The sequence below is a fragment of the Ursus americanus genome, chromosome 6, assembly GCF_024610735.1.
Source record: "Ursus americanus isolate L20-20 chromosome 6, mUrsAme1.1.p, whole genome shotgun sequence".
Taxonomy (NCBI): Eukaryota; Metazoa; Chordata; class Mammalia; order Carnivora; family Ursidae; genus Ursus; species Ursus americanus.
The window spans coordinates 71157079-71183455 of record NC_142132.1 but is presented as its reverse complement, the minus strand read 5'-3'; the positions used below and the strand labels follow the sequence as shown (position 1 = coordinate 71183455).

The window sequence follows — 26377 nt, the reverse complement described above, 5'->3', positions numbered from 1 at the left end:
ATTATACACAATTATACTGGCATCTGTTCTATTTGTGTGGAATCTCTTTTGTATAGGACTTAAAAATTCTTTTTAACTCACAATTTTCCTCCAAATTATTGAGTAATAGTAACAGTCTTTATTTGGCACTGTATGCCGAGCCATGTTCCAAGCACTTTACATGTAGCATTTCACGTCTCATCCCTGTGAGATAGTCACTCTTTTATTATGAGGTACAGAGGTTCCAGTCCAGGATCACCTAGCAACTAAGTGGTAGGTTTGAGCCTAAGCAATCTAATTCAAGAGCCTGTGCTCTTAATTTACTATCTTGTACTGACACTCATTAATATACTCATTCTAAATACATTAGCGAGTACAGAAAAGTATTAATAAGAAAAATAAAAATAACCCATAATCCCAGTCACTACAGATTAGAATACTTTCCTCCCCCTTTAGATTATAATACTCTTTACTGTTCTCATGAAGTGATGTGGTATCTGGGTTTCTTTCAAAATAATCATTGTTTAAGAGGAATGGGTAGGAATTTAGATGAGACAAAATTGCGTTGATAATTGTGGGAGCCAGATTATGAGTATGTGGGGGATTTATTACGCAGTCCCATCTTCTTTTGCATATGTTTGAAATGTTCCTTAGTATACTTTTTATTTTTGTTTTCTTAGAGCATGTGCGCCTGAGGGACAGGGAGGGGAGCAGAGGGAGAGGGAGAGAGAATCTTTTTTTTTCTTTTTAAGATTTTATTTATTTGTGTGAGAGAGGAGAGGGCGAGTGAGAGAGAGCAAGAGAGTACAAGCAGGGGGAGAGGGAAAAGCAGGCTCCCCATTGAGCAGGGAGCCCAGCATGGGGCTCCATCCCAGGACTCTGGGATCATGAACTGAGCCAAAGGCAGCCTGAGCCACCCAGGAGCCCCCCCCCCCCCCGCCTTAGTATACCTTTTATTTTTTTTATTTTTTATTTTTTTAAAGATTTTATTTATTTGACAGAGAGAGACAGCGAGAGAGGGAACACAAGCAAGGGGAGTGGGAGAGGGAGAAGCAGGCTTCCCACGAAGCAGGGAGCCCGAAGCAGGGAGCCCGATGCAGGGCTCGATCCCAGGACCGTGGGATCATGACCTGAGCTGAAGGCAGACGCTTAACGGCTGAGCCACCCAGGTGCCCCTTAGTATACCTTTTAAAAAGCAAAGAACATGCCACTTGTAACAAATCAAAAAGAGACACCCCCCCCCCCTTTTTTTTCTTTTTAAAGACAGGAACACTGGGGCACCTGGGTAGCTCTGTTGGCGTCCACCTCCTGGTTTCGGCTCAGGTCATGATCTCAGGGCTGTGAGACTGAGCCCCGCATCAGACTCTGCACTGAGCATGGAGCCTACTTAAGATCCGCTCCCCACCCCACCCTCCGTGTGCTTGTGTGCTCTCTCTCTCTAAAAAATAAAAAAGAACAGGAAGACTTACTTTGAATGAAATGTTTTTATACACATATCCCTTCATTCCATTCCCTTTCCCATAGGTTAATCCCTTTTTAGCAGTTAATCATATCTTTATTATGTATACATATATTTTTTAAAGATTTTATTTATTTGACAGAGAGAGAGACAGCCAGCGAGAGAGGGAACACAAGCAGGGGGAGTGGGAGAGGAAGAAGCAGGCTCATAGCGGAGGAGCCTGATGTGGGGCTCGATCCCATAACGCCGGGATCACGCCCTGAGCCAAAGGCAGACGCTTAACCGCTGTGCCACCCAGGCGCCCCTATTATGTATATTTTTATATATGTATAATATAAATATATCTGATTATTTTTGCATTTCTAGGAAAAGCTTAACTGACTGAGCCCCCAGGTGCCTCCTTTTTTTCTTTTTAAAATGCTAGAGGCAAAAATCTCATTTTAAATGATTGCTTATTGGACACCTGGGTGGCTCAGTTGGTGAAGCAAAGGATTCTTGATTTCAGCTTAGGTTGTGATTGCAGGGTCATGGGATTGAGTCCGGCTCTGCTCTTGCTTCGAAGTCTGCTTGTGATACACTTTCTCCCTCGGCCCATTTCCCCACGTGTGCACCCGTTCTCTCTCTCTCTCTCTCTCTCTCTCTCAAATCTGAAAAAAAAAAGGGGGGTGCCAAATCTGAATTTACATCGGTTTAATGGCTTGTTTGCCCACCTTGAGTGTTTCATAATAGTAATAGTAATTGTTAACGGCTAAATACTTGAGGCCTCATAATTGGGTGCTTATTATTGACCATGTTTTCCTGATGTGGAAACTGAAGCTTAGAGAGGTTTAGTAGCCTACAAAAATTCATCTAGTTCGTGTAAGGAATAGAGCTGGGGTAAGGACCTTGTCTTTTCTCTCTGTGCTATTAGTCGCCTTTATTACTTTATGTTATATTAATGATAGAATGATAATTTATGCTCTGCTAAAATTATGTACACAAGTCTGACCATGTAGGCAGGTTATGGATTTCATTTGTTTTTCTGTAGAAATTCTCATTCATGTTTTGGTTAGCATAGTTTCACTTAGAGATGATTATGTGTCTCAGTGTCCCATTTTGACCATCTCTGTAACCCCCAGGCTTTGAGAAACACTTACTAGACAGAGGTATATGTTCATTTAATGGTGAGAATTTAGGAAAAGAAAGGTAACTTACCTAAGATGCAAAACAAAATAACAGAGGCAGAAAATCAGACCATAGGCTTTGCTTTACATGTGTTGCCTTTAACAGATTAACACTGTTCTAACAGTGTGTTTCAGTTTAGCAGGAGTTTATTAGACTTTGGTTTCCCTTTTCAAGTATTTTTTTAATAGACATTTTCTTTATGTGTTTTTCTAATTCCTTTTCATGTGTTCTAGCTTGAAGGAAGGGAAATATTACCCTTCAGAATAATAATTTGCCTCCACAACATTTGAGGTAATTATTAACTCTTTTCTGTTAGCATGGATTTTTATGTTGGTAAGCGTGGATTTTTATGTTGGTAAGGATGTGAGATAGGCTTGGTTTTGGGGAAAAATCTCTTTTAAATTTAAGTTGAATAAATCTGCTCAATAAACATATTGTGATAGCTTGCTATTGTTGGAATGTTGGCAGGATTTGGTATGAGTATTAATGAAAAGAATAGGTAAATGGGTTTCTGTATACTAGTAGTCTAAATATATTACTATTCTATTCCCTTTTTTGTTTACAATTCTCTATAATAAAAATACCTAAAAAACGTATCATTTCTTAAATACTTGTTTCTGAATAGGCACAAATGCGCAACTTTTAGTTGTTTTCTTGTTTTTTTCCCTTCATTTCACAATTTCTTGTTCCTCATCAATATTCATTTATTTTAACTATACTATTTGTCTATGAAAATAAAATTTACCGGCTAATAAGGCACGATGTGTTAATGGGAGAGGTTTGCAAACTGTGGAGAATAATGTCTATGGTCATGAAGACAGCCCCGCCATTTGCTTTTGTAGCGGTAACACACAATACCAATTGAACCACAAAGTGAATTGATATCTTTCTGAGATTTTCTTAAAATTTCTGGATGAAGTGCTGTATGTCTGTTTCATAGTCTTGCTGTAGTAAAGCCACTAGCTTGTCTGGAATTTAACCAAGAATTTGACCAAGGGAAATGGTATTTTAAGAGGGTTAAGGCAAGTAGGTAAAGTAGAAAAATAAATTTATTAACTTTAGGTGCAAGAGTAGTACAAAGGTATCAAAGTTGTAATCAATGATAGCAACAAATGTAAGTAGTAGTAATTCAGAAATTTTTGTCTTTCTATGAGGGTATACTTCTGTTATGGCATAAATGAATTGAAATATGGGCATTTTCTCCTAGGTAGATTTTTTTTTTTTTTGGTAACTTTCTTTTTTAAAGTGACTCTACATCCAATGTGGGCCTTGAACTCATAGCCCCAAGAACAAGAGTCGCATGCTCTGCTGACTGAGCCAGCCAGCTCCCCTGCCACAGATTTTAAAAACTGTATATTTGGTATAGTTTGTGTTCTTTTTAAAAATACTTTTCATGAAATAAATAGAATGTGAAATTAATGGCTATTAAGGAGGTGACCCTGATATTTTTAGTTGTAGTACCTTTGTCTTGGTTTATGTGCTACTTCCCACCTTTAAAAAAAAGTTACAGTTATTTGATTATAGTACTTTTGGTATAGCATTAGAATTTATATCTTTTTTTTTTGATAGATCACTCCCAGTGTGTATTATCCACAACTATTGGGATGAATTTATTTTAAGATCCAAATGATATTTATATTTTCATCATTCACTGCTATATTAACAGCATTTCCCCACCTTATGTTCTATAGCATAATGTTCTGTAGAATCTATAGATGTTAATAGGTATTAATAGAAAAAAACGGTTTATTTGGACAATGAGGCAGAGTAGGGGTTTATTCAATAAACTGATTTTCCCAAACTTTCTCCTCCTTTTCTTTTTGGTGGAGCATCTCAGGATATTAGTATTTCTTGTAAAACACTTCACAAAAAGTTACTTACATAACCTTCCTTTGACTGTGCAATTGATTAATATAAGCAGAACTCCTTAAAATTACAGCTCTTATACAGAAGTGTACCTGATTGTAAAGAGTCAGAGCAGCCAGATTAGGACTGTTAACTAAATCACATACACACAATAAAAAAATAAATTACAAGTGAGGAAACTGAAAATATTTAACATATAAGGGTAAATAAACAGTGAACCCATGCCAGAGCATTTAAGATTTCCCAGATTGGATTTCTTCTTACAGTTTTCTCCAGTTGTTTGAAATACAGGTAATTCTTCCCGCCCCTTCTGTGGTATTATTCTCCCTTAGATTTGTCTACCCTAGAATCGTCTAGGGATGTGAAAAGGTATTCTGAATTTGGGTGGCTGTTAAGATGTAACCTAAATATTTGAGGCTTTTAAGGATCTGCCTTCTCTTTAGGTGATCATAGGGTTAATAAATGTTTGAATGAATGGGTAGATGGAAGGGTGGATAGAATGATAAACTTCTGATTAAGCTGATTCATATCATGGACTATATGTATTTTATATAGAGAAAAAAGATGTATTTTTATTTTGTACGATGTACATTTAAATAGGGTTTTTGATACATAGATTTTACTAGTTTTTAAGTTAGAGTATTTTATGGATGGTTCTTGTTAACAAATACATTCCATTATTACAACTTTTATAGCTGTAATAGGATAGATCTGCCAGTCTGAAGTCTAATTGTGCTAAAGAATTAGAGACTTTAAATCTAATTATATCTGTTTGCATTTTTAGGCCCTTGATGAGCCTCCCTATTTGACAGTGGGCACTGATGTGAGTGCTAAATACAGAGGAGCCTTTTGTGAAGCTAAGATCAAGACAGCAAAAAGACTTGTCAAAGTCAAGGTACAGTATATGTAGATCTTATAAGTTATATGTTCGGTATTTGATATTTAAACTTGTATTGGGTGGGTGTATTTAAGACTTTTTTTTCTGCAAGATGAGTTTAGTTTCTATATGAGGGTTGTCAAATGCCTGAAAACAAAACATTATTTGGAATATTAAAGTATTCTAATTAGAACGAAGTTATGTTATTACAGATTGATATTTTGAATGCCGTTTCAGCATGGACAGGCTTGGTACTCTCTGTGTTGTTAGCCTTTTAGAGCTGGAAAGGACCTTAGAAGTCATGTAGTTTAATTCTTAACTTTACATCCCCCCCCCACCATTTTAACCATCAAGTTGAGATGTGATTTATAATTGATGGTGTTTTAGATAACAATAAAATAAGATAGATCTAGTTGTTGATTTCCTTATCCTCTACCTTTCTTAACAAAACCTTCCTTAAATACTTGTTTTTTGTCTCAGGTAATGCAGAAAAAGAAATGTAATTGTTTACATTTTAGTGAATTATCAGTGTTGAAAAATATAGAACAAGTGCAATATTTGAAGGTAGATATTTATTCATTTGTCAATTATTTACTGAGTGGTAAACTGTGCAGGCTACTCTGTTAGATGGAAGGAGGCTGAGGACATGAGGATGACCTGATCTTTGTCCCCAGGGGATTTATAGTGCAGGTTAGCAGATACCCTGTAAAACATTGGTTTGAGTACCACCGAGTCAAGCAGGCCACAGAGATGGTGTATGTCCAGTGGAGTTTCAGATTCTCTTCTGGAGCTTTTACATGCTTATATCCTAGGTTCTTTCCTTATGCATGGATGTGTTGCAAAAAGCTTCCTGTGATTGTGATTTACATTCCTAGTTAAGATCCATTTTGATAACACCTTTAAATTAACTGTAAACCTGTAGGAGTGTAGTCTTGGCACACCATGCCTTAAGTTTTCACTTGTGTGGTACCCGTGAGCTCTTTCATGATTTGATTTTTATGGATACTCTTATAGTGTTCGTATAGTGCCTTTCCCTGTTCTGATTTCACACGCTGGTGTTCCCTGAACACTCATTTTTCTGCCACCAGTATCTTGGAAATGAAGAGAGAGTTTTTTATCAGTTTCCTCACTCTTGCAGACAGAGCTTCTACTGGTACATGCAATACCTTACTATGAATTAGACAAAAGCCCTTCCTCCTGGTAGATAACTTCTTTAGTAGAGCTTGGCATACAGGTAAGACTTCTGTGTTAGTTAAAAAAAGGTGTTCCCTTTGGACAGGAGCAGTTTTACTCCAGGACCCATGCTTTGCTTTGCAGAGCACAGTCAGACTGCCCTGACTTGCAGTCTCAGCTGGGTGTTGCTGTGTAATGAATGAACCAGCTAAATGGCATATATCACTCCTGCCATTTCTTGCTATTAATACAAGGAAGAGAACTGTTGGTTTCTACTGCTTCTGTTGATAGCACAGAGTACCAGTACCTTGTGCATTGTAAATAATGGATATCTAAAACTTACTAATTTTTTTGGCTGCTCTAAAAATCTGTTTATAATTCAAAGTTAATTATTTTCTCAACAGTTATAGTGGTATACTTCTGGTTTTTTTATGATTCACACAAAGTTAATACATTTTCAACAATTTGTTGGTATACTTCTTCCTCATCAGTTTTCATTTATTAAACACTTACTATGTGCTAAGTACTATATTAGGTATTGAAACCTAGTATTAAAATCTGATCTCTGTCATAAAGTGGCTTACAGTTTGAGTGAGTGACAGAAATAACTCAACACATAATTTAAATAAAGCATGGTAATGCTTTTGTGTGAGACAGAAATGCCTGGGATGCTGTGAGTATAGGACATCTCTTTTCATAACTTGTTTGTGAGCATATTACATAGATTGATTACCATAGACATCTGATAAGACCGTGTTGATGGTTCAATCCCTATAGGAACTCTTGCTTTTTATAGGGAAAACACCTTTTTCTACATCGAATACTGGAAGCTATGTTATTTTTCACCAACTAATGTGAAATATTTAAACTTAACCCTTATTTTAACTTAATATCCTCACATCTGGTTTCCCATTCTCTGATTTCTGTACTGATACAGAATACGGTAAACTTCTGGAGCTGGACTGCCTGAGTTTGAATCTTAGCTCTACCATGTATCAGTTCTGTGATCTTGGACTCATTACTTATACTTTCTGCTCCTCAGTTTTCTTATCAACAAAGTGGGAACAATCCTACCTACCTAATAACGTTGTTGTAAAGATTATATGTTTAATGCTTGAGCCTGATGCTTAGCTCTCAGTAAATGTTTGTGGCGACTGCTTATTATTAAACTAGGCCTTCACAGAATGATATAGGACCCAGTAGCCTAAGGTCTTCACCTGTTTTTCCCCCCTCATTTTTTAGGAAAAGAAATTATATTACTAGCTAATAGTACTGAATAAAGTCTGATACATGAAACACCAGCTGATTTAATCTGGGAAGTTGTCTGTTTAAATAATAATTTTTTCAGTTAATCTGCTTAGGGATTGAGATTTTGTATACACTAGACAGCTGTGTTAGATTACTTCTAATGAAAACGAATTCATGTGTTGATGAGCTTGTGTCACTTGATTTTTTTGTGTGGGCTTGTTGCTAATTAAATTTATATCTCTAGGTAACATTTAGGCATGATTCTTCAACCGTGGAAGTTCAGGATGACCACATAAAGGGCCCACTAAAGGTAATTCATTTGTTTATTCTTTATTAATTCTGATGCTTCAGTGGGAGACAAAAATTTATACTTGGTCATTTCTTTTTAATCATTGGCTGTTATCGAGTTGGTAATCATAATTCTTTCTAAATAGACCAGTGGAAAACAATAGAATGTTCAGTGAAACTTGTTGTGACAGGAAAGCCTGTGTTCAGAAATAAAGTGAACATCAAGGAAGCAGTGACTGTTTTTTATTTACTCATCTGTTTCCTTTTCACCATGTTGCACTTCCAGAAGTAATAGGTGACGAATTAGGGATTAAGTGATGGAGGTTCTGTGATGATGTGAAAAGTGAGGAAAAAACCCCAACACATTAAGAACCTCAGGGTTTTATTTATTTATTTATTCATTTATTTTAAGATTTTATTTATTTGAGAGAGAGAGCGTGCATACAAGTGTGGGGAGGGGCAGAAGGAGAGAGAGAAGCAGACTCCCCCCTGAGCAGGGAGCCTGACATGGGGCTTGATCCTACTACCCTGAAATTATGACCTGAGCGGAAAGCAGACGCTTAACCAACTGAGCCACCCAGGTGCCCCAAGGAGCTTTTAGAGTGCTAATTTGTTGAAGCAACTACAGGCAAATGAAATTTTTTAAGGGTTATCAGGCAATTAAAGTGATAAGCATGTTACATACAGATAATTTTATTTATTTGCATTCATTTCTCCTCACTGGCGGGTGAAATGAGTGCTGTTCTACTTTCTACTAGTGAGCAAGCTAAAGGGAATGTGTGGGTAGCCACTGTGCGCTCTTTGGCCCTTTTGAATGTCTGAAAATTGGACAATGGCCTGCCTGGGTGAATTTTAAGAAATGGTAACAGAATTGAAGAAATATTTACAGATACAAGAAAAATTCTTTACCAACAGAGCTGTGCTTTGGGGGGAATTAGATATGTGTACCTGCCAGTTGTTTGTTTATAGTTGATTTAAAGACTTTTTTTTTAATTTAAAGACTTTTAATTGGATCCCCAGAGCATTAGCAGGCACTATAGAGAGCTAAAGCTTGTAATTAAAAAAAAAAAAAAAAAAAAAAAAAATTCTTGCCTTATAAAAATTCTCTTCCACCATTTCTGTTTTATAGGGTGCCATTTTTAATGTTACGCGTATATGTTCATCATTTGCAGGGACCAAAAAAAACAAAACATATATACTTATAATATGATGCTTGCCACCATTTATTTAGCACTTCGTATGTGCTAGTATTTTGCACATACTAGCTTATGTAATCCTAATAGCTCTTTACAGAAGACGCTAAAGGTATGTAAAATAATCTAGCCATGCCAGCCAGTAATGACAGAGCCAAAATTCTGATAGGGTCACCCCTTTGTAATTGAAGCATGTGCCCTCTGAATGTTCAGAACACATACACATCCGTACTTTATTTGTGTTTTTGCCTCAGAAGCACACCAGCATAGCTCTCACTGAGTGGTGCCCTATTCACACTGCCTCGGGCCAGCTCCTACCAGCTACAAAGTACGCTCAGTGTTGTGAAGAGATAGAAAAGGCAACTACTTTGTATCCTCAAGCCTTCTTTTTCTCCCTCTGCTCTTGCCTCTTTGTGGCACAGTTGGTTTATTTTACTTGTTTGGCTTTTCTTACTTTATTAAATTGTTCTTTGTCTGTGATAAGGAGTAAGGACCATTTTGATTTTGATATAAGCAGGTATATTATATTTTGGTCTCAAGGTTGTTAAAGTTTTTTTTGTCTATTGTTTGTGTGTGTGTTTGTGTGTGTGTGTGTGTGTGTGTGTGTGTGTGTATAGATTTTAAATCTTTCCCTAATATACTTCATAGCTTTCTGTTACCTGGGATAGAAAGTGTCAGCATCTGGATAAATTTTTCACTTAGAGGAAATAAACCTACGAAAAGTGATGGTCATTTGATCTTAGTATGTTTTCTAATGGTTTCACATGAAATGTAATACCTAGACCACTTATTAAATAAAAAAATGGTACCATGTATTTATTGACTGTAGTCATTTAATAAAAGCTCTGTTATTTTTCCAGAGTTTCCTTTCCCATTTTGGACATTGTGTGGGGCTAGTAGTCTCTCTCTGAACAAGTTTATGTTTTGTTATCACCATAAAGACCATGTACTTATATTTTATTTTTATTGGGGTATGATTGACATATAATATTTTATTAGTTTTGGGTGTATAACATAATGATTTGATGTTTGATCAATACAATAAATCATTACATCCATCACCATACATAGTTAAACTTTTTTTGTGTGTGCTTATGATAGAGACTTTTAAGATTTACTCTCTTAGCAACTTTCAAATATGCTATGTGGTATTATTGACTAAGGTAATCATGCTGTCTGTACATTACATCCCTAGGACTTAATTTATTTTGTAATTGGAAGTTTGTACCTTTTGACCACTTTTACCCATTTTGCCTACTCCCCACTCCCTTCCCACCCTCTGGCAATGAGCAGTCTGTTCTCTTTGTCTATGAACTTCTGTTCATTTGTTTATTTTGTTTGTTAGATTCCACATATAAGTGGTATCATATGATACTTGTCTTTCTCTATCTGACTTATTTCACTTAGCATAATGTCCTCAGAGTCCATCCGTGTTGTCGCAAATGGCAAGATTTCCTTCCTTTTAATGGCTGAATAGTGTGTGTGTGTGTATCCCCCCCCCCCCCCCCCGTATTCATGCATCCACCAGTGGGTACTTTGGTTGTTTCTGTATCTTGGCTGTTGTAAATAAAGCTGCAGTGAACATGAGGGTGCTGGTACCTTTTCGAATTAATGTTTTCATTTTCTTTGGATAGGTGCCCAGTGGTGGGAATGCTGGGTCATAGTTCTATTTTTAATTTAAATACCTCCATACTGTTTAGTGTAGTGGCTGTACCAATTCATTTTATATTCCCACCAACAGTGCACAAGGGTTCCCTTTTTTCCATATCCTTGCTAACACTTGCTTTTTGTTGTCTTTTTGATAATAGCCATTCTAACAGGTGTGAGAATGGACATTATGGTTTTGATTTCATTTCCCTGACGATTAGTGATGTTGAGCATCTTTATATGTACCTGTTGGCCACGTGTGTGTTTTTGGAAAACTGTCTGTTCAGATCCTCTACCCATTTTCTAATTGGATTGTTTGTTTTTTTGCTATTGAGTTATATGAGTTCTCTCTATCTATATTGGATAATTAACCCCTTATCAGATATATGATTTGCAAATATTTTCTCCCACTCAGTAGGTTCCCTTTTCACTTTGTTGATGATTTCCTTCACTGTGCAGAAGCTTCTTAGTTTGAGGTAGTTGTAAAGACCATATAAATGTAATTATCTGAATTTTCTTGATTAGATGGAAAATATTTTAAATGATAATGTCAAAGCTCTTTCTTAACTGTTTCTACCTTTCCCCAGCCTCTTTGAAGGAGTGCTAATATGAAGCAAGGATAGTCAACTTCAGAGATTGTGATTCTTAAAGCGTGGTCCAAGGACCTTTGGGGGCTCCCAAGACCCCTTTCAGGGAGGTTGTAAGGGCAAAACTATTTTCATAACTACTTAGATATTATTTACCTTTTTTACTATGTTGACATTTTCACTGATGGTACAAAAACAGTGGTAGGTAAAACTGCTGGCGCCTTAAGACAAATCAAGTCAGTAGTTTTTTAAATTCTTCGCCACCATACACTCAGTTAAAAAAAAAAAGAAGCTAGTTTTTGTTTTGTTTATTTACCTTCTAAAAGTTTTTCTGACTTCTTAAAAATAGGTCGGAGCTATTGTGGAAGTGAAGAATCTTGATGGTGCATATCAGGAAGCTGTTATCAATAAATTAACAGATGCAAGTTGGTACACTGTAGGTAAGGGAATAAATCTTTTAAAAATGTATTTTCAAAGATAATACAAATCAAAATTTCTTTGATTTAGTTCCTCCCTTAATGCTATAGATATTATTACTATTAATGTTTTTGTTTTTGTTTCACTATTAATGTGTTTTTAATCTTTCCAGGTCTTTAAATTTTTTATTTCATAAGTATGTGCATAAAATGTAATTTCAAATTAGTGTATTACTAGACAGTTGAATGTAGCTTTTTTCACTTCAAAGTATATCTTAGAGAAATTTTTTCTATCTTAACTGTTGTAGTGTTAAGTATATTCATGTTGTTGTGCAACAATTTCTTTTAATTATAGTAGTATGTTTCATAATATTTGATGTACCATAATTTATTTTCTTTTACTGATGATGTTGCCAGTTTTCTCGTCATTACAATAAATGCTGGAGTGAATGTCTTGTACATGTACATTATTCTTGTATTTCCCTGGTGTGTGTGTACATTGAGGACCAGGCATAGTGAAGTGAGGTGTACTTTAAAACTTAGGTAGTGAGAACTGCCTTTCTAGAAGACGGTATTCATTTACACTTCCATGGACTGTGTATGAGTGCATTCATTTTCCCAGCCCAGGTAAAAGTTGTTGTAAGTCAACTGTAAAAATGTTTGCCCATCTGGATACAAAGTAGTATCTCAGTTTTGTTTTAATACTCCCCTCCTGTGATTACTAGTGAGATTGAACATTTTTTCATATGTTTATTGAAAGGAACATCATTTCATTTGTATTTTCTCTCTTTCAAATGACCATCTTTTCATTTATTTATTTATTTATTTATTTATTTATATTTTTTAAAGATTTATTTATTTGAGAGAGAGAGAGAACAAGCAGTGGGGAAGGGCAGAGGGAGAGAGAGAGAGAGAGAGAAAGAGAGAGAGAGGAGACTCTCCGTTGAGTAGGAAGCCCAATGTGGGGCTCCATTCCAGGACCCTGGAGATAATGACCTGAGCTGAAGGCAGACGCTTAGCCAACTGAGCCACCCAGGCACCCCTCCATCTTTTTTTTTTTTTAAAGACTTATTTATTTTAGAGAGAGAGAGAAAGGGCTCATGTGGGGGGAGGGGCAGAGGGAGAGGATCTCAAGCAGACTTCTGCTGAGTGCAGAGCTGGACATGGGGCTTGATCTTAAGATCCATGAGATCATGACCTGAGCTGAAACTAGGAGTTGGAGGCTTAACTGACTGAGCCACCCAGGTGCCCCTTTTGAATTACCATCTTACAGTGTCTTCCCAGCCTCCCCCTTGTCCTGTTGGGATGGTTACATTTTCTTATTTTTAGGGCATGAGATCTTGTATATTCTAAATTTTAACCCTTGACTACCTTAGTTGCAAGTATTTTTCTCCTATTTACTCTTATTTCTGCTATCAGTTTTTCATATTGTCAGTTTTTCCTGTGGTCACCTTTTCCTTTGTAGTTTTAGTTTTGTATCTTGTTTAAAAGGGCTTCCTTCCATCAGTGTTACAAATTTATTTTCCGGTATATTCTTCAATTTATAGTTTTATTTTTGTTTTGTAAATAGCTGTTTGTTTCGTCTACAGTTGTTGTTTTTTTTTTGGCACATTCTGGAATGTCATATTCCCCCCCCCCCCATCAATAGCCAATTATCCTGGCATTTATTTATTGAATGGGAATAATTCTTACTCTTTAATGACCTCATAGGTGAGAGTAAACACCTAGTTAAAATGTCTTTGATGTTGTCAAAATTTGATGGACCTTTGAAACAGTATAGTTGAGTTTTGTTTTTATTTTTGTGGAATGAGAAAAAGCTTGGTGAAGGGAGGGGAAATTTTAATTTGAGTCAGGGCAATTTGACTTTTTGTAGGTGACAGGACTGTGAGCATGTTCTGTGCAGTAACTCTAGATGGTAATTATGTACGGCAGTCAGTCTCATAAATGTGGCGTTTTTATCATTGAATATTTTAGTTACAACATTAAAAAATTGTGCTAAAAGTTATTTATCCAGTCTCACATAAAGTTTCACTTAATATATAAGAGCCTAATTTTGTTACTTAGGTAGAAATTGCTATTTCTAAAATCAAGGCTTGGTAACTTTATTTAGAATAGAGGTATTTTTTCCCCATGATTTGTGAGGAATGTAAGTATATGCTAAAATTGTGATATAAAATATACATATATTCTGTATATGCATAAACTTACTGTAAATTTGCTGGGACATTTTAGTACTTTAAATAAGTAGTTTTCAATGGGGAACAAATTTGTCACCAGGGAAGCACTTGGCAATGTCTGTAGAGATTTTTGTTTGTCACAAATGGGGAGCCACTAGTGGCATCTAGTGGCTAGAGGCCAGGGAAGCTGCTAATGACAAAGAATTATCTGCCCTGAAATGTTAGTATTGCTCAGGTTTAGAAACCCTGCTTTAAAGAGTAAAAGAAAAGCAGAGTAATTTTTTAGGGACAGTCTGAATATATAAATTTGTATTCTTTTTGGTTTTTTGGTAAATCTGTTATTATTTACCAGCTGGAAAACTTGTCTTTCCTTTACCATGTTGAGAAGGGTTAATTAGCATTTAACTCGTTTCTTCCTAAAATGCTAACTTCTTTTTTTTTTGTTTTTGTTTTTGTTTTGTTTTGTTCTGTTTTCTGGGTCAGGAAAGATGTTTTCATTTCAGGTATATTATTTCTTTATTGCTAGAAATTGGAAAACATATTCTGTATTTGAAGTTGTCAGAAAACATAAAATGTGAACTGAATTTCAAATGTAACCTTCTGAAACAATAGCTCTGTTTGCACTCAGAAAATTAAATGATAATTTATATTATCTTGTTAATCTTTGAAAAATCCTTCAGTAGTTTCCAATTTTACCTCCCCTCATAGTTTTTGATGATGGAGATGAGAAGACACTGAGACGATCTTCACTGTGCTTGAAGGGAGAGAGGCATTTTGCTGAAAGTGAAGTAAGTAATCATTTAATGAATGACTGTGTCTTCATATTTTGTATTAGGGGGCACATATTTTTCTTTCTCAACTCAAGCAACTTGTTAATCAGGGAAATCCATTAATACCATTATCATGTAATCTGTGAATTCTTAGTTTAAGTCCTTGTGTTTGTGTACCAGGTGATATATACTTTTTTCCCCTAAGAATATTTTAGTATTTGTCCACAATGAAAATTCAGGGATCTTGCTTAACTATTATCTTTAGGCAACTTTTATGTAGACTCTAATTTTAAATGTAGAAAAGAGATGCTCGATTTCGAACCACCTTAACCCCCTCATCATTAAAGGATGTGTGGATACTATAAGCAGTCCCTAACTACTAGTATGCTGCTGCTGACATTATAGCCCCTCCTCAAAGATGCCTTGCTTGACTGCCCTTTCTAAACTAGTCCCTGCCATCCTCTTCATCCTTGTAGGTTGACTGAAGTTTCTTCATAGCTTGTGTCATTTTCTACATCAGGATATGTGTATGTGCTTAGTTATTTTTTTATTGTCTGCCTTCCTTGCTAGAATGTGTCACAAGGGCAGGGATTTTATATGTCTTCTTCACTGCTCATTCCCAGTTCCTTCAACAGTGCCTGGCATAGAGTAGGAACTGAATACGTGGTAGTCAGATGAATAAATGAAGGGCTTATATTTGCCAGGGACTTTGCTCACTGCTTTACCTACGTCATCACATTCATAACACTATGAAGTAGATAGCATTATTATCTTAAATTTACAGATGGTGAAACTGATGGTCAGAGCTGGTTCTCAAACCAGTATTTTCTAGTACCAAAGCCATGCTCTAGAAATTGAAAGGTGTTAAGTTACTAAGAATGGAGGGAGGGTTCACAAAGTTTTGTAAATCAGTAGCTTGCAATCCAGAATTTTAAAAATGGACATATTGTTAAAGTGTTATATTCTATCATATAGTCCAGCCTATAAATCTTAATGCACAGTGTGGCCAAACCATGATTACTTTTTTTCTTGTCACTATTTAGAACAGTGTTTCTTTAGGGACATTTTTATATTATTTATTCAACTATTGAACTTTATGTTCTTCTTGTTTTGAAAATATTTTCCTTTCCCTTAAATAATTGAATTCCTATTCCAGTTCAGAATTTGGGACAGGTTCTGTGTATTATGATTCTGGCCTATTTTTTCAGTCTCATATTGTAACATTTCCTTGTACCTATTTTTTCTTTTCCTTTTTTTAAAGTTTTTATTTAAGTAATCTCTACACTCAACATGGGGCTCGAACTCACAACCCGATGTCAGGAGTCAAATGCTCTTCCAACTGAGCCAGCCAGGTGCCCCATTTCCCTGTACTTCTGTCTTATAAGACTACTTGGTATTCTCAGATTATGATTCATATTCTTTTCTTGGTTTCTTCTGAGTACTGACTGCTCCTCTTAATGTTCCTCCATGATGTCTTTCATGAGCTTTCTAACCAGATTTGAATCCTTTACCCTTTGATCCTTTGGCACTTCTCTTATTCTTATTTGGTGGTCTTTTTTTATTTCTTTTTGTATTTTCCCTGTAAGATTTTAAGCTGTATTGCGGGTAATAGCCATATTTTTGTCATTTTGATAGGCTCTTCTTTTCCCGGCAATTTTCTGTACAAGAGCCTTCAGTAAATATTTGTTGAATTAATTGTGAAGGTTTAAATATAGGAAATACATACAGCTTTAGAATTGCAGTGAATTTGGCTTTTTGCACTGTTACAGTAACAATTCTTTATAAGTTTATGTAATTTTTTTAATGTCTTATTTATTTAAGTAATCTCTTCACCCAGTGTGGGGCTCAAACTCACAACCCTGAGAACAAGAGTCGCATGCTTTTCCAACTGAGCCAGCCAGGCACTCCTAAATTTATATAATTCTTAGAAATAATTTCATTTCCCTTAGAACATGTGTACAGTTATAGTAGGTCAGTGAGTGAATATGGGGTCTTAAAGACTTGATTTTTCATCTGCTTAGTGAAGGAAGGCATGTGCCTTATTTATTTAATCCAGAGAAATATCTAAAATACTTTTTTTTGTTTGTTTGTTTTCAGGAGAATTGTGTAGTTCATAAGACAGTTGTAGTGTAAAGGCTGAAAATAGTATAAGCGAGTAGCTCAGTGTATCCTTTCTCACCTTTAAGGCAGACCACTTTAACTGTGTGTGTCTATATGTGTTAGACTTTATGTTTTGCTAGAGGGTTCTTAGAATACTGGTGTATTGTTTCTGTATCCCATTCTCATAAGCCAGGTATAGCACCTGTTAGGTATTGGAGACACAAGGATAAGTCAAGTAGACGTGGGATTTATCCTTGAGTAACTTACCATCTGTTGGAGGAGAAAAAGCATTAATCAAACAATCAAATATTTTAAGATTATAAATGTACTGAGTTCTGTGATAGGCTGGCCAGGAATGTATTTAACCTGCCATCTGTGTATTCCTTCCCTTTATTTGATATTTTTGATATTTTCAAAAAACATTTTTAATTTGTTGAAAAATTACTCAGACCATTGTTATTATCAGTAATAACTTGGTCTTTGAGCAAAAAGCCACATCAGACTGGCAGTGTTTGGGGTCACTAATTCCATTAATAAGCTACCTACTTAGAGACTTAAATTTAAGATTTCCATGATAAGAGATAACAACAGCACTTCCATCAGTCTGAATTCCAGCACTAATGTCTCTGGGTCTAGCCCGAACCGGCTTAGTGAGGTGTTGCCACTGCCCTGGGAGTTGGGGCATTTCTGCAGAGCATATTATTGGGAAGTAGTTTCATCAGCTGGTATTCACTGTGCATTTACTACGTGCAGTTGAAAACTCTAAAGGAAAGTTAGACAAAATCTCAGCTCCATATTTCCTATAGCCCATTTAGGAAGTGGGGACTTAGACATGTTACCCCTAGGCTTATGGAATTTTCTTTTAGCCTTCAGGATAGCCAGGAGTCTCTGCTTTTTGCTCTTTAGGATTTGATGAGACAAATTCTACCCTCCCCTCAGTCTTTTCTCTCACTCAGAATAAAGGTGTTCCTACTTTCCTGGACATGGTTTGAGGCTGGGGACAGAGATATGGCTTCTTACTGTTCTAACTATTATATAGGAGAGAGATCAGAAATCCTAGATATTTTCTTTCCTGTAACTGGTGACTACTAGTTGCTTAGAATAGAAATCATAGCACTTAATAGAAGTCTCTGCTTTCACAAGAGCAACCTTAATTTTAGGGGAGTGAGGTGGGGTATTTAATCCTTCTTTTAGCTTGACAGAAGGTGAATTCAAATTAATTAATTTTCTGTTTACCAAATACAGTACTTTGAAATTTTTTGCTCTTGGGAAGCATAATTAGGAGTTAGTGACAAGTGACTTTTTTTTTTTTAAGATTTTATTTATTTATTTGAGAGAGAGAGCGAGCAGAGCGAGGGGGAGAGAGCATGAACAGGGGTGAGAGGCAGAGGGAGAGGGACAAATAGACTTCCCGCTGAGCAGGGAGCCCGATGTAGGGCTCAATTCCAGAACCCTGGGATCCTGACCTGAGCCGAAGGCAGACACTTAACCAGCTGAGATACCCAGGCACCCCTGACAAGTGACTTTTAAAGAGGTTTTGTTTGGCATATTATTGTATTTGGACCAACTTTTGCCTCCAATTTTTTTTTATTATTTATTTATTTGAGGTGGGGAGGAGGGAACAGAGGAAGAGGGAGAGAAAGAATCCTCAAGCAGACTCCCTGCAGAGTGTGGAGCCAGACATGGGGCTCGATCCCAGGACCCCGAGATCATGACCTGAGCTGAAATTGTATGGTTAACTGACTGAGCTACTTAGGCGCCCCCCAAACACCTTTTAAATGCCTGACTTAAGCTAAATTTGAAAGATTAGATTTTAGGCCTTATAAAAGTTAATAGTTTTTATCTGTCTTCTGAAGGAATTGATCTTTATGTTTTATGGGTAGTACCTCTTACCTATATCATTATTCTTTGTTGTTGGATACATAGATCTATGTACCTCAAGTACACTTACATATATTCTAGTAAGTTATGCAGCATAGATTATTAATATGCTTCCCCTTTTACATTTTAGTTCCTCATTGTTTCAACAAAATTATCTGTTGTAAAAATAAAAGTTAAAAATTTCCTTTTAAATATTAACAGTTTATATTTAGATAATCTAATTTTTTTTAATCTAAATTGATATATACCCTTTCCTGTAACACCCTGGCTTGTAACTTTGAGAAGTCTTTATCATAAGTAGTTTCTTACCCTCCCTTCCATGCTTAAACAGTTTTTGTGGGGTCTTTAGTTCCCCTGGTATTCATGAAATTATCTGTAATAGCAGAGGTTCTGTTGGAGGGATGAAAGGAATAGCAACTGTGCAGAAGATCTTAAAAATGCAGAAAAAGTAGGATTATGAGAATTGATATTCAGAGAATTCAGTTATTTGGGATAGTGGTTTCAGATTGAGACCCTAACTTTTTAATTATAGAAACCTTTTCAGGAAATAATGGCAAGAAAAATCTAAGAAGTATCTGATATTGAGAAAGGAAGGGAATCATTCCAGGATCCCTTTTTCTTCATTCTGCTCTTAACCAACAATCATTATTTTAGGATGGGGTGAGGGATAAAGGATTTGACATGAACTGTCAATTGACAACAAAAAATGTTTAGTTACTGATCATTATCTTCATACCAAGCACCATATTGGATGCCGCATATTAAAAAGGAAGGGAAAATTAAATGTAGAAAAGTCAATTTTTACATTTTCTTTAAAAAAGGTTTATTGTAGAAACTGTTTGCAAAGTAATAATATATCCTATCAAAAGCCGTTTTTCAAACAGTTGATGCTTTTTTGGGGGGATAATTTTGTTTGTTACTTATTAAGAATTCTATATTATGGATTACGATTCCCTTTGAACAAAGAAAAATTTGATTTGCAATTGGCCCCAATTCAGGTGCTAGGTCCTTACATACAGATTTCTTATCTCTCCAGTCTATTTTCTACTGAGCTGTGTTTTGTTTTATATTTTAATCATTCTTAGGAGTCTGTCAGCCTTCAAACAGATAATGAAACCATGAAGAAGGAACAACTTAATTTCTTCTCACTCCCCCCCCCCATAAGGGGTTCATTCTTCTTTATTCTTATATCTTTGAAATGACAGTTGTCTATCCTTAGGAAAGTTGTATTTTAGTCTTCCTTGGGGGCAGTTTTTAATCTTCAAATCTAAGCATATTCTTAAATTTGGTTTAAAAAGGAAGAAGAACTTGCTACGTTGTAACTTTGATGGGTTTATGTTCTTACCCACAGACATTAGACCAGCTCCCACTCACCAACCCTGAACATTTTGGCACTCCTGTCATAGGGAAGAAAACAAATAGAGGAAGAAGATCTAATCATATGTAAGTCCATTTTCATAACTGTTAGTTGAACCTGAATTCATTTCTCCTTCTAGTATTGTTTTAAGAGTTACTAATTTGAAATTGTACTTTGCAAAATGCTAACTGGATCTCATAGTAATTTCAGACTCCTTAGCACGGGTGCTTGAGATTCTCCATGCTTAGCCACCCTTAACGGTTGTGTATCTACCTGCCATTTCTCCTTACGTGTATCTTACTGCTGTAGTCAGAATGGAACCAGTCAACCTTCGCTGAAAACATCCTTGTTTTCCTGATACCATGCTTTTATTCATGCTCTTTTTTTCCTTTCTGAAATGCCACCCTTCCATGTCATTGTCTCACTCATTCAATCTCCAACAGAAATTCTCCCACCTTTTTGTGAACTGTTTTGTGTCCCTACTCTTTCCTTGAAAACAGACCTGTTTTCTTTCCTCTGAACCCTCTAAATTCTTTGCATTTATTTAATGTTAAAAACAGTATTTCACCTGTTATTGTCATTGTAGTATTTGTTTTCTTCCTAATAATCTTAATCTCCTTGAAGAAATTACCTTACTTATTTTTATGCCTAACAGTTGTGACATATATTCTGCCTATTTAACAGATTACTTTTAATGGGCCATGCTTAGGCTCCAAAAGGCTCTAAATTAAAAAGGATCACAGGATCAAAGGTTCATCAGAGATAAAGAAACAATTTTCTAACAGTTTCAGAAAGAAAAATATTTTATTGCGAAGGACTGGGAAGCAGAATGGTATCAGATTTCTCCGTAGTAATACTAGATGCTGGTAGTCAATAGAATGCAGAATGGAGGAATGGAAGTCTCTATTAAAAAGGTGGACTCAATTACCTAATATAATGGAACGTTGGGGGAAATTAAAGATATGATGATAACAAATAGAGAAAAAGTAGCATAGGCATTAGGTAACTGCTCCCGAAAATTACATCAGAAAGGAAACCTTAGTAGGATGGAGGGAGAGGAGGTGGCTTAAATATAAAATTAAGTCCTACTAACAATAGGAAGTCAATAGAATAATGTCTACAATGTATAAATCAGTATAAGAGTATCATTTAGAGATAAGGTAGTAACTATTAATAAACAGATGAAATAGTTAAAAACATAGTTGCCTCCATAGGAGCAGGAGAAGGGGATGGGTTTTTAATTTATTCCATTGGAGGTTATTTTAAAAACAATTTTGAACATTTCACTTGGATAAAATTGAAATAATTTTAACGTGTCTAAGCCCAAATATTGTCAGAGTGGCTGTTAAAAATAAATGTTGAGTTGAATTATTGAAATCGTTAGCGTAAGTGAGTGCTTTCATTCAGTATTTAGAATCCTGTATTAAATCTAATTGTGATCGAGCTTTGGAGATAGAAATTGGGTAAGCACTATCTCTCATATTGCTTACTTTCAGCCTTAGAGCAAACTCCTGAAGATAGGTATTATTCTTACCCATATTAAAAATTGGGGAAATTGGGCTCAGAGACAGTAAGTAATCCAAGGAACACAGGAAGGAAAGGACCAGGACTTGAACTCACCCGTGCTTCATGGGCCTTTTCCCATTCAACTGATTGACTCTTATTTAGGTAGAGTACAATTACTTTCTACATTAGTTCTAACAGTAAATAAATAATGACTCATTTGAGGGAGGAAATTAAAAGACTAATCCTTGCATTGAAAAAATATTTGATGTTAGTATTTTCCAACTATACTTGTGATTCAGACCATGCATTTTTTTTTTTTTTACGCTCTGAAGTTTTTAGAGGATGTTTTTCAGTTAATTACTAAGTGAATAATTTCTCTCACTTGTGATTTAGCTTGCTGATGACTTGATTTTCTTTAGGGTATTCAGGGTATAACTATTATTTACTCTTCTGCAAATGACTTGTTCTATCCAGAAAGAAAAATAAATGAAAAATGTATGATAGCATTATTCATATGAAAGAATCCTGTTGTGATTATTTGATGTTACTGTGATCTAATAATGTTATCAGTTTTTCCAGAGGGATATTTTATTGCCATAGAATATTCACTGAAGCACTTACAAGATAAACCTTTAGATGTCTCTTTGAAAATTAATGACTTCAATTGCGTATTAAAATTTTACCTACCATTGCTCATTAGAGTCTTCCATAGTTCTGTAGTCAACTTCTAATTATGATCGGTGATGTCAGAATAGTGAGGTGGGGTGTATTTAATGTAAAATTATTTCCTTAGCGAAGATTTCTACTTCTCTAGCTTTCGAGAGTGGCAGTGTGGCTTGATTGTTAAGAGTATGAACTGTGGAGCCAGGTGGCCTTGGTGTGAGTAACTGTCTCTGCCACTTCCTTGCTATATAACCTTGGGCAAATTACTTAGTCTTCATGCCTCAATTTTCTCATCTGTAAAATTGAGATAATAGTATTACCTATCTCTCAGAATTGTTGCAAAGATTAAATGAATTCATATCCTTAAAGTGTTTATAAAGGAAGCACTGTGTAAATACTAGATATCAACCATCATGTATTGAATGCAAAAATTTTCATGAAATATCAGTGTGACATGACTTCATAAAAATGTGTTTATATGTGAGTATGTAAAAATTCTGCTTACAGTGTTTATGTCTGATAAGTGGAACTGTTTTTGGCTATATTATTTGAATTTTTTAAAGCAACATTTCTGTATTATTTTATATTATATACATATTGTAGGAAAAACGGTTTTGTATCTATCAAAAATTCTTTTTAAAGAATTTTGAAAAATTCTTTTTAAAGAATTTTGAAAAATATTGCATCATATTTAGACATATTTTATCTTTCTTCAACTGTCATCTACATGTGTAAAAATAAATTTAAAGTAAGATAATTTATAGAGTATTGCCTAGAGTGATCTTCAAAAATGACCCGGATTTAAGATGTATTAAAAAATCTATTAGCTGAGGTCTCCCTTTCTTGAAGATGAGATTAAAGCATGCGGTTGTCACTGAGTAAGTTGATCTTTACTTTCTAAAGACTCCAGCAAACATTCTAAGTTAGTAATTTTCCTGTTGAGAATCTCTGTGTATAATGAAAGATTTACTGTTGGGATTGTATCACATATGTGCAAAGTAAGAAGGCAGACCAGAGGTTGAGAATTAACTATTGTAGGAAACGAAGCCCTGCTCATCTGTAATCTTGTTTTGCTTGCTGTTCCTTCCCCCTCACTGTGGTTGGTGGTCATTCTCATTGCCAAGAGATGTTACAGTGTTCTTGCTTAGCACTTAACGCCATGATATGTAGGCACTACAGGCAAGTACCACAGTTGGAAATTCCCTTCTCCTTAATTATAGTTCCTCAAAGTTCTTTCTTCCCTTTCTGAGTGATTTTCTACAACAAAATCTTAGACCTGGACCTTAAGGTCATTTATCTGACCTTCATTTCCTCTTCCATTACTCAACTAAAAAAAGTCTTCATTTTGATTTTCTGATTGTCATTTAAAATTTAGTTTTATATAAAGATAAATAAGGTTATCTCTTCCCAGGATTCCCCAGATCTGTTGTTAATGAGTATTTCACTACCTTTATTTTCTTTTAACAACTGTTAATTCACATACCAGTTAATCTGCCTCCATCTATTCCAAAATTGATTATCTTTGACACCTTCCTTCAATTGAGTTTTATTTATATTCTACCTTTAATTAGTTAATTCTAATATAGTCAAGAATTTCTAAAGATCATTCTCTATTTTAGTTTTTTAAAGCAAGTTATTGATCATTTAATCAATGTATAAGTTGATTGAATTTTGCCCTTATAATTTAGCCATTGTATACAGATGTTTTGTTTGATTCTGCCCAAAGAATAGAATACCTGAAATTATGGAAACGTTTGTGTACCCTCTCCCATCAAAAGTGTTTTCCAGTAACCTGGCAAAAGTGTATATGCAGCTGCTACAGTAGGAATCAGTCTGCTTGCTGTTATTTTTTTTTCTCCTTCAGAAAAAGAATAAATCATAAGAAAGCTTATAATTGTTCTTGATAGAGATTATTTATGGGCAGGGATTTTACCCATTGACAGTACTAAAGTTTACCCAATAAAGTAGTGATGTGTACGTGGTGTTTATAGGTCTGCAGATGTTTAAAAATTATTTTTCCTTGAGATATAATTAACATGCCAAAATTCACCCTTGTAAAGTGTACAGTGTGCAGTGTTTTTAGTGTATTTACAGATTGCATAACCAGTACCACTATCTAATTCTAGAAGTTTTTTTTAATTATTTGCTCTTTTATTTTGATACGAGAATTTGATTCTAGTTTCCTTCTTGATTAAAAATTGGGAAAAAAAATAAAACCCTTTTATTGGTAAGTATATACCTGTCCATATGTTCTGTATGTTTTAATCTCTAAGGAGCTGTACGTTGTTAGACTTCCTAATACTGACTAATACAGGTTTTTAATTTAGTCTGCAAAATTTGAAACTGAGTTACTTGCCTGAAATCATAAGGATCATTGAAGTCAGTTTTCTGTTTGTATCTTGTCATCTGCTGTTCTTTGGCACATGTCTAAATTTCTTCTTTCTTAATTCACAATTAATTTACAATTAATAGTGATGTGAGATCAGCTTTAAATAATTAGCTATTAGTCTGTGGTGGTAAACATTTCTATGTAGTTAGCTTTGTTTCCAGTGGCGGCATCAGATGTTATGTCACAAAGACCGTGCATTATTTTGTTCTGGCTCTGTAAGCAAATACTACCTTACCACCAAAGAAGCAACGATGTCAGAGGGGAATAAAACCAAAGCAGGCTCTCTGCTTGCTCTGTATTTGTTCCCTTAAAATAGTTTTTTAAATTATTTTTTATTCTTAAATTTTATTCTATTTATTTGAGAGAAAGAAAGCACGTGAACGCACAAGCAGGGGGAGGGGCAGAGGGAGAAGGAGAAGCAGACTCCCCACTGAGCAGGGAGCTCAAAGTGGGGCTGGATTCCGGGACCCTGGGATCATGACCTGAGCCAAAGGCAGATGGTTAACTGACTGAGCCACCCGGGCGCCCCTTAAAATATTTTTGATTCTCATTTATTTTAGTTAACCAGTTCATTGAGTGTCTTGTGTAAATTACTTCCTGGCTGAACTCCTCCAAGAGGAAGAGTTAAAGGAGTCTTAGGTATATATAATGGTGTGGTTTATACTGGTTGTGTACATTATACTGCTTGTATACATTCTGTGATTTCAGGAAAAATAAAATTAGAAATACCGTAGTAGAAAGAAAGAAATCTATTCAGTTCATTTATTTACTCAACAAATATTTATTGAATATCTATGCTTGTGCCAAGCACTGTTCAGGTACTTGGGACATATCAGTGAATAAAACAGGCATTGATAAAATCTCTGCTCTTAGAGCTTATATTCTCTCATATAGGGGAGATGGGCAATAAAGAGAAAACATAAGAAAGAACTAAGTAGATTATATTATATGATGGATTTGTAAATGCTGTGGGTAAAGAATAAAAGAGGAGAGATTGGGGCAGGCAGGTTGTAAATTTGAATGAGATGGTCAGGATCACCTAATTGAAATGACATTTGAACAGAGACTTAGAGGAGTCAAAGGGTTTCCAGATGTCGAGTAGTTGAGCATTCCAAGCTGTTTGACTGCAAATGGGAGTAGAGAAATGAGGTGGTTGCAGCTGGTGGGGAAGGTGAGATCAGGGGATTCTTTTTTTAAGTGGGAGAAATAATACATATTGATGGAAATAACAGTATACTGATGGGACTCAACGTAGTAGAGGCAGAAAAATTGATACAGGAGAGAGAAATGAGCACTCTTCCAACAAAGTCTGCGGGGGTGGGGGCAGCAGGAAATCTAGTCCATAAATGGGCAGTGGTTTTAGAGTGGAACTTGGACATTTAATATGAAAGATGGATAGGTGTTTCCTGTAGGCAGTCACTTTTTTTTTTTATACGTCACTTTCTTATGTCTGAAGTCTTCACACTGAAGTCTTAAGAAAGAAATGAGAATTTTCATGAAGATGCAGATGACTTTGTTAGGCAAATAAAGCCCAGTTTTCTCTCTCTATGTTTTACGGATTTGATATGTGTTATTCGTGATATTGGGACTTTTGTCTAGCAAATGATAATGACATAAAGGGTGTCCATTAAATCCTA

General features: G+C 35.5%; 1 protein-coding gene across 5 annotated transcripts in view; it reads left to right on the top strand.

The window, feature by feature from the left end:
• Positions 1–26377, top strand: part of ARID4B (AT-rich interaction domain 4B) — a 146634-nt gene that overhangs the window by 57174 nt on the left and 63083 nt on the right. For all 5 annotated transcript variants that reach the window (XR_006777078.2, XM_045783458.2, XM_045783459.2 and 2 more), the window contains exons 3-7: positions 5253–5363; positions 8011–8076; positions 11831–11921; positions 14783–14862; positions 20177–20268. Coding sequence is in view for 4 of the 5 variants with exons in the window: in XM_045783458.2 (XP_045639414.1) it covers positions 5253–5363; positions 8011–8076; positions 11831–11921; positions 14783–14862; positions 20177–20268 (440 nt within the window). In the remaining variant the exon portion in view is untranslated. The remainder of the gene's footprint in view (positions 1–5252; positions 5364–8010; positions 8077–11830; positions 11922–14782; positions 14863–20176; positions 20269–26377) is intronic.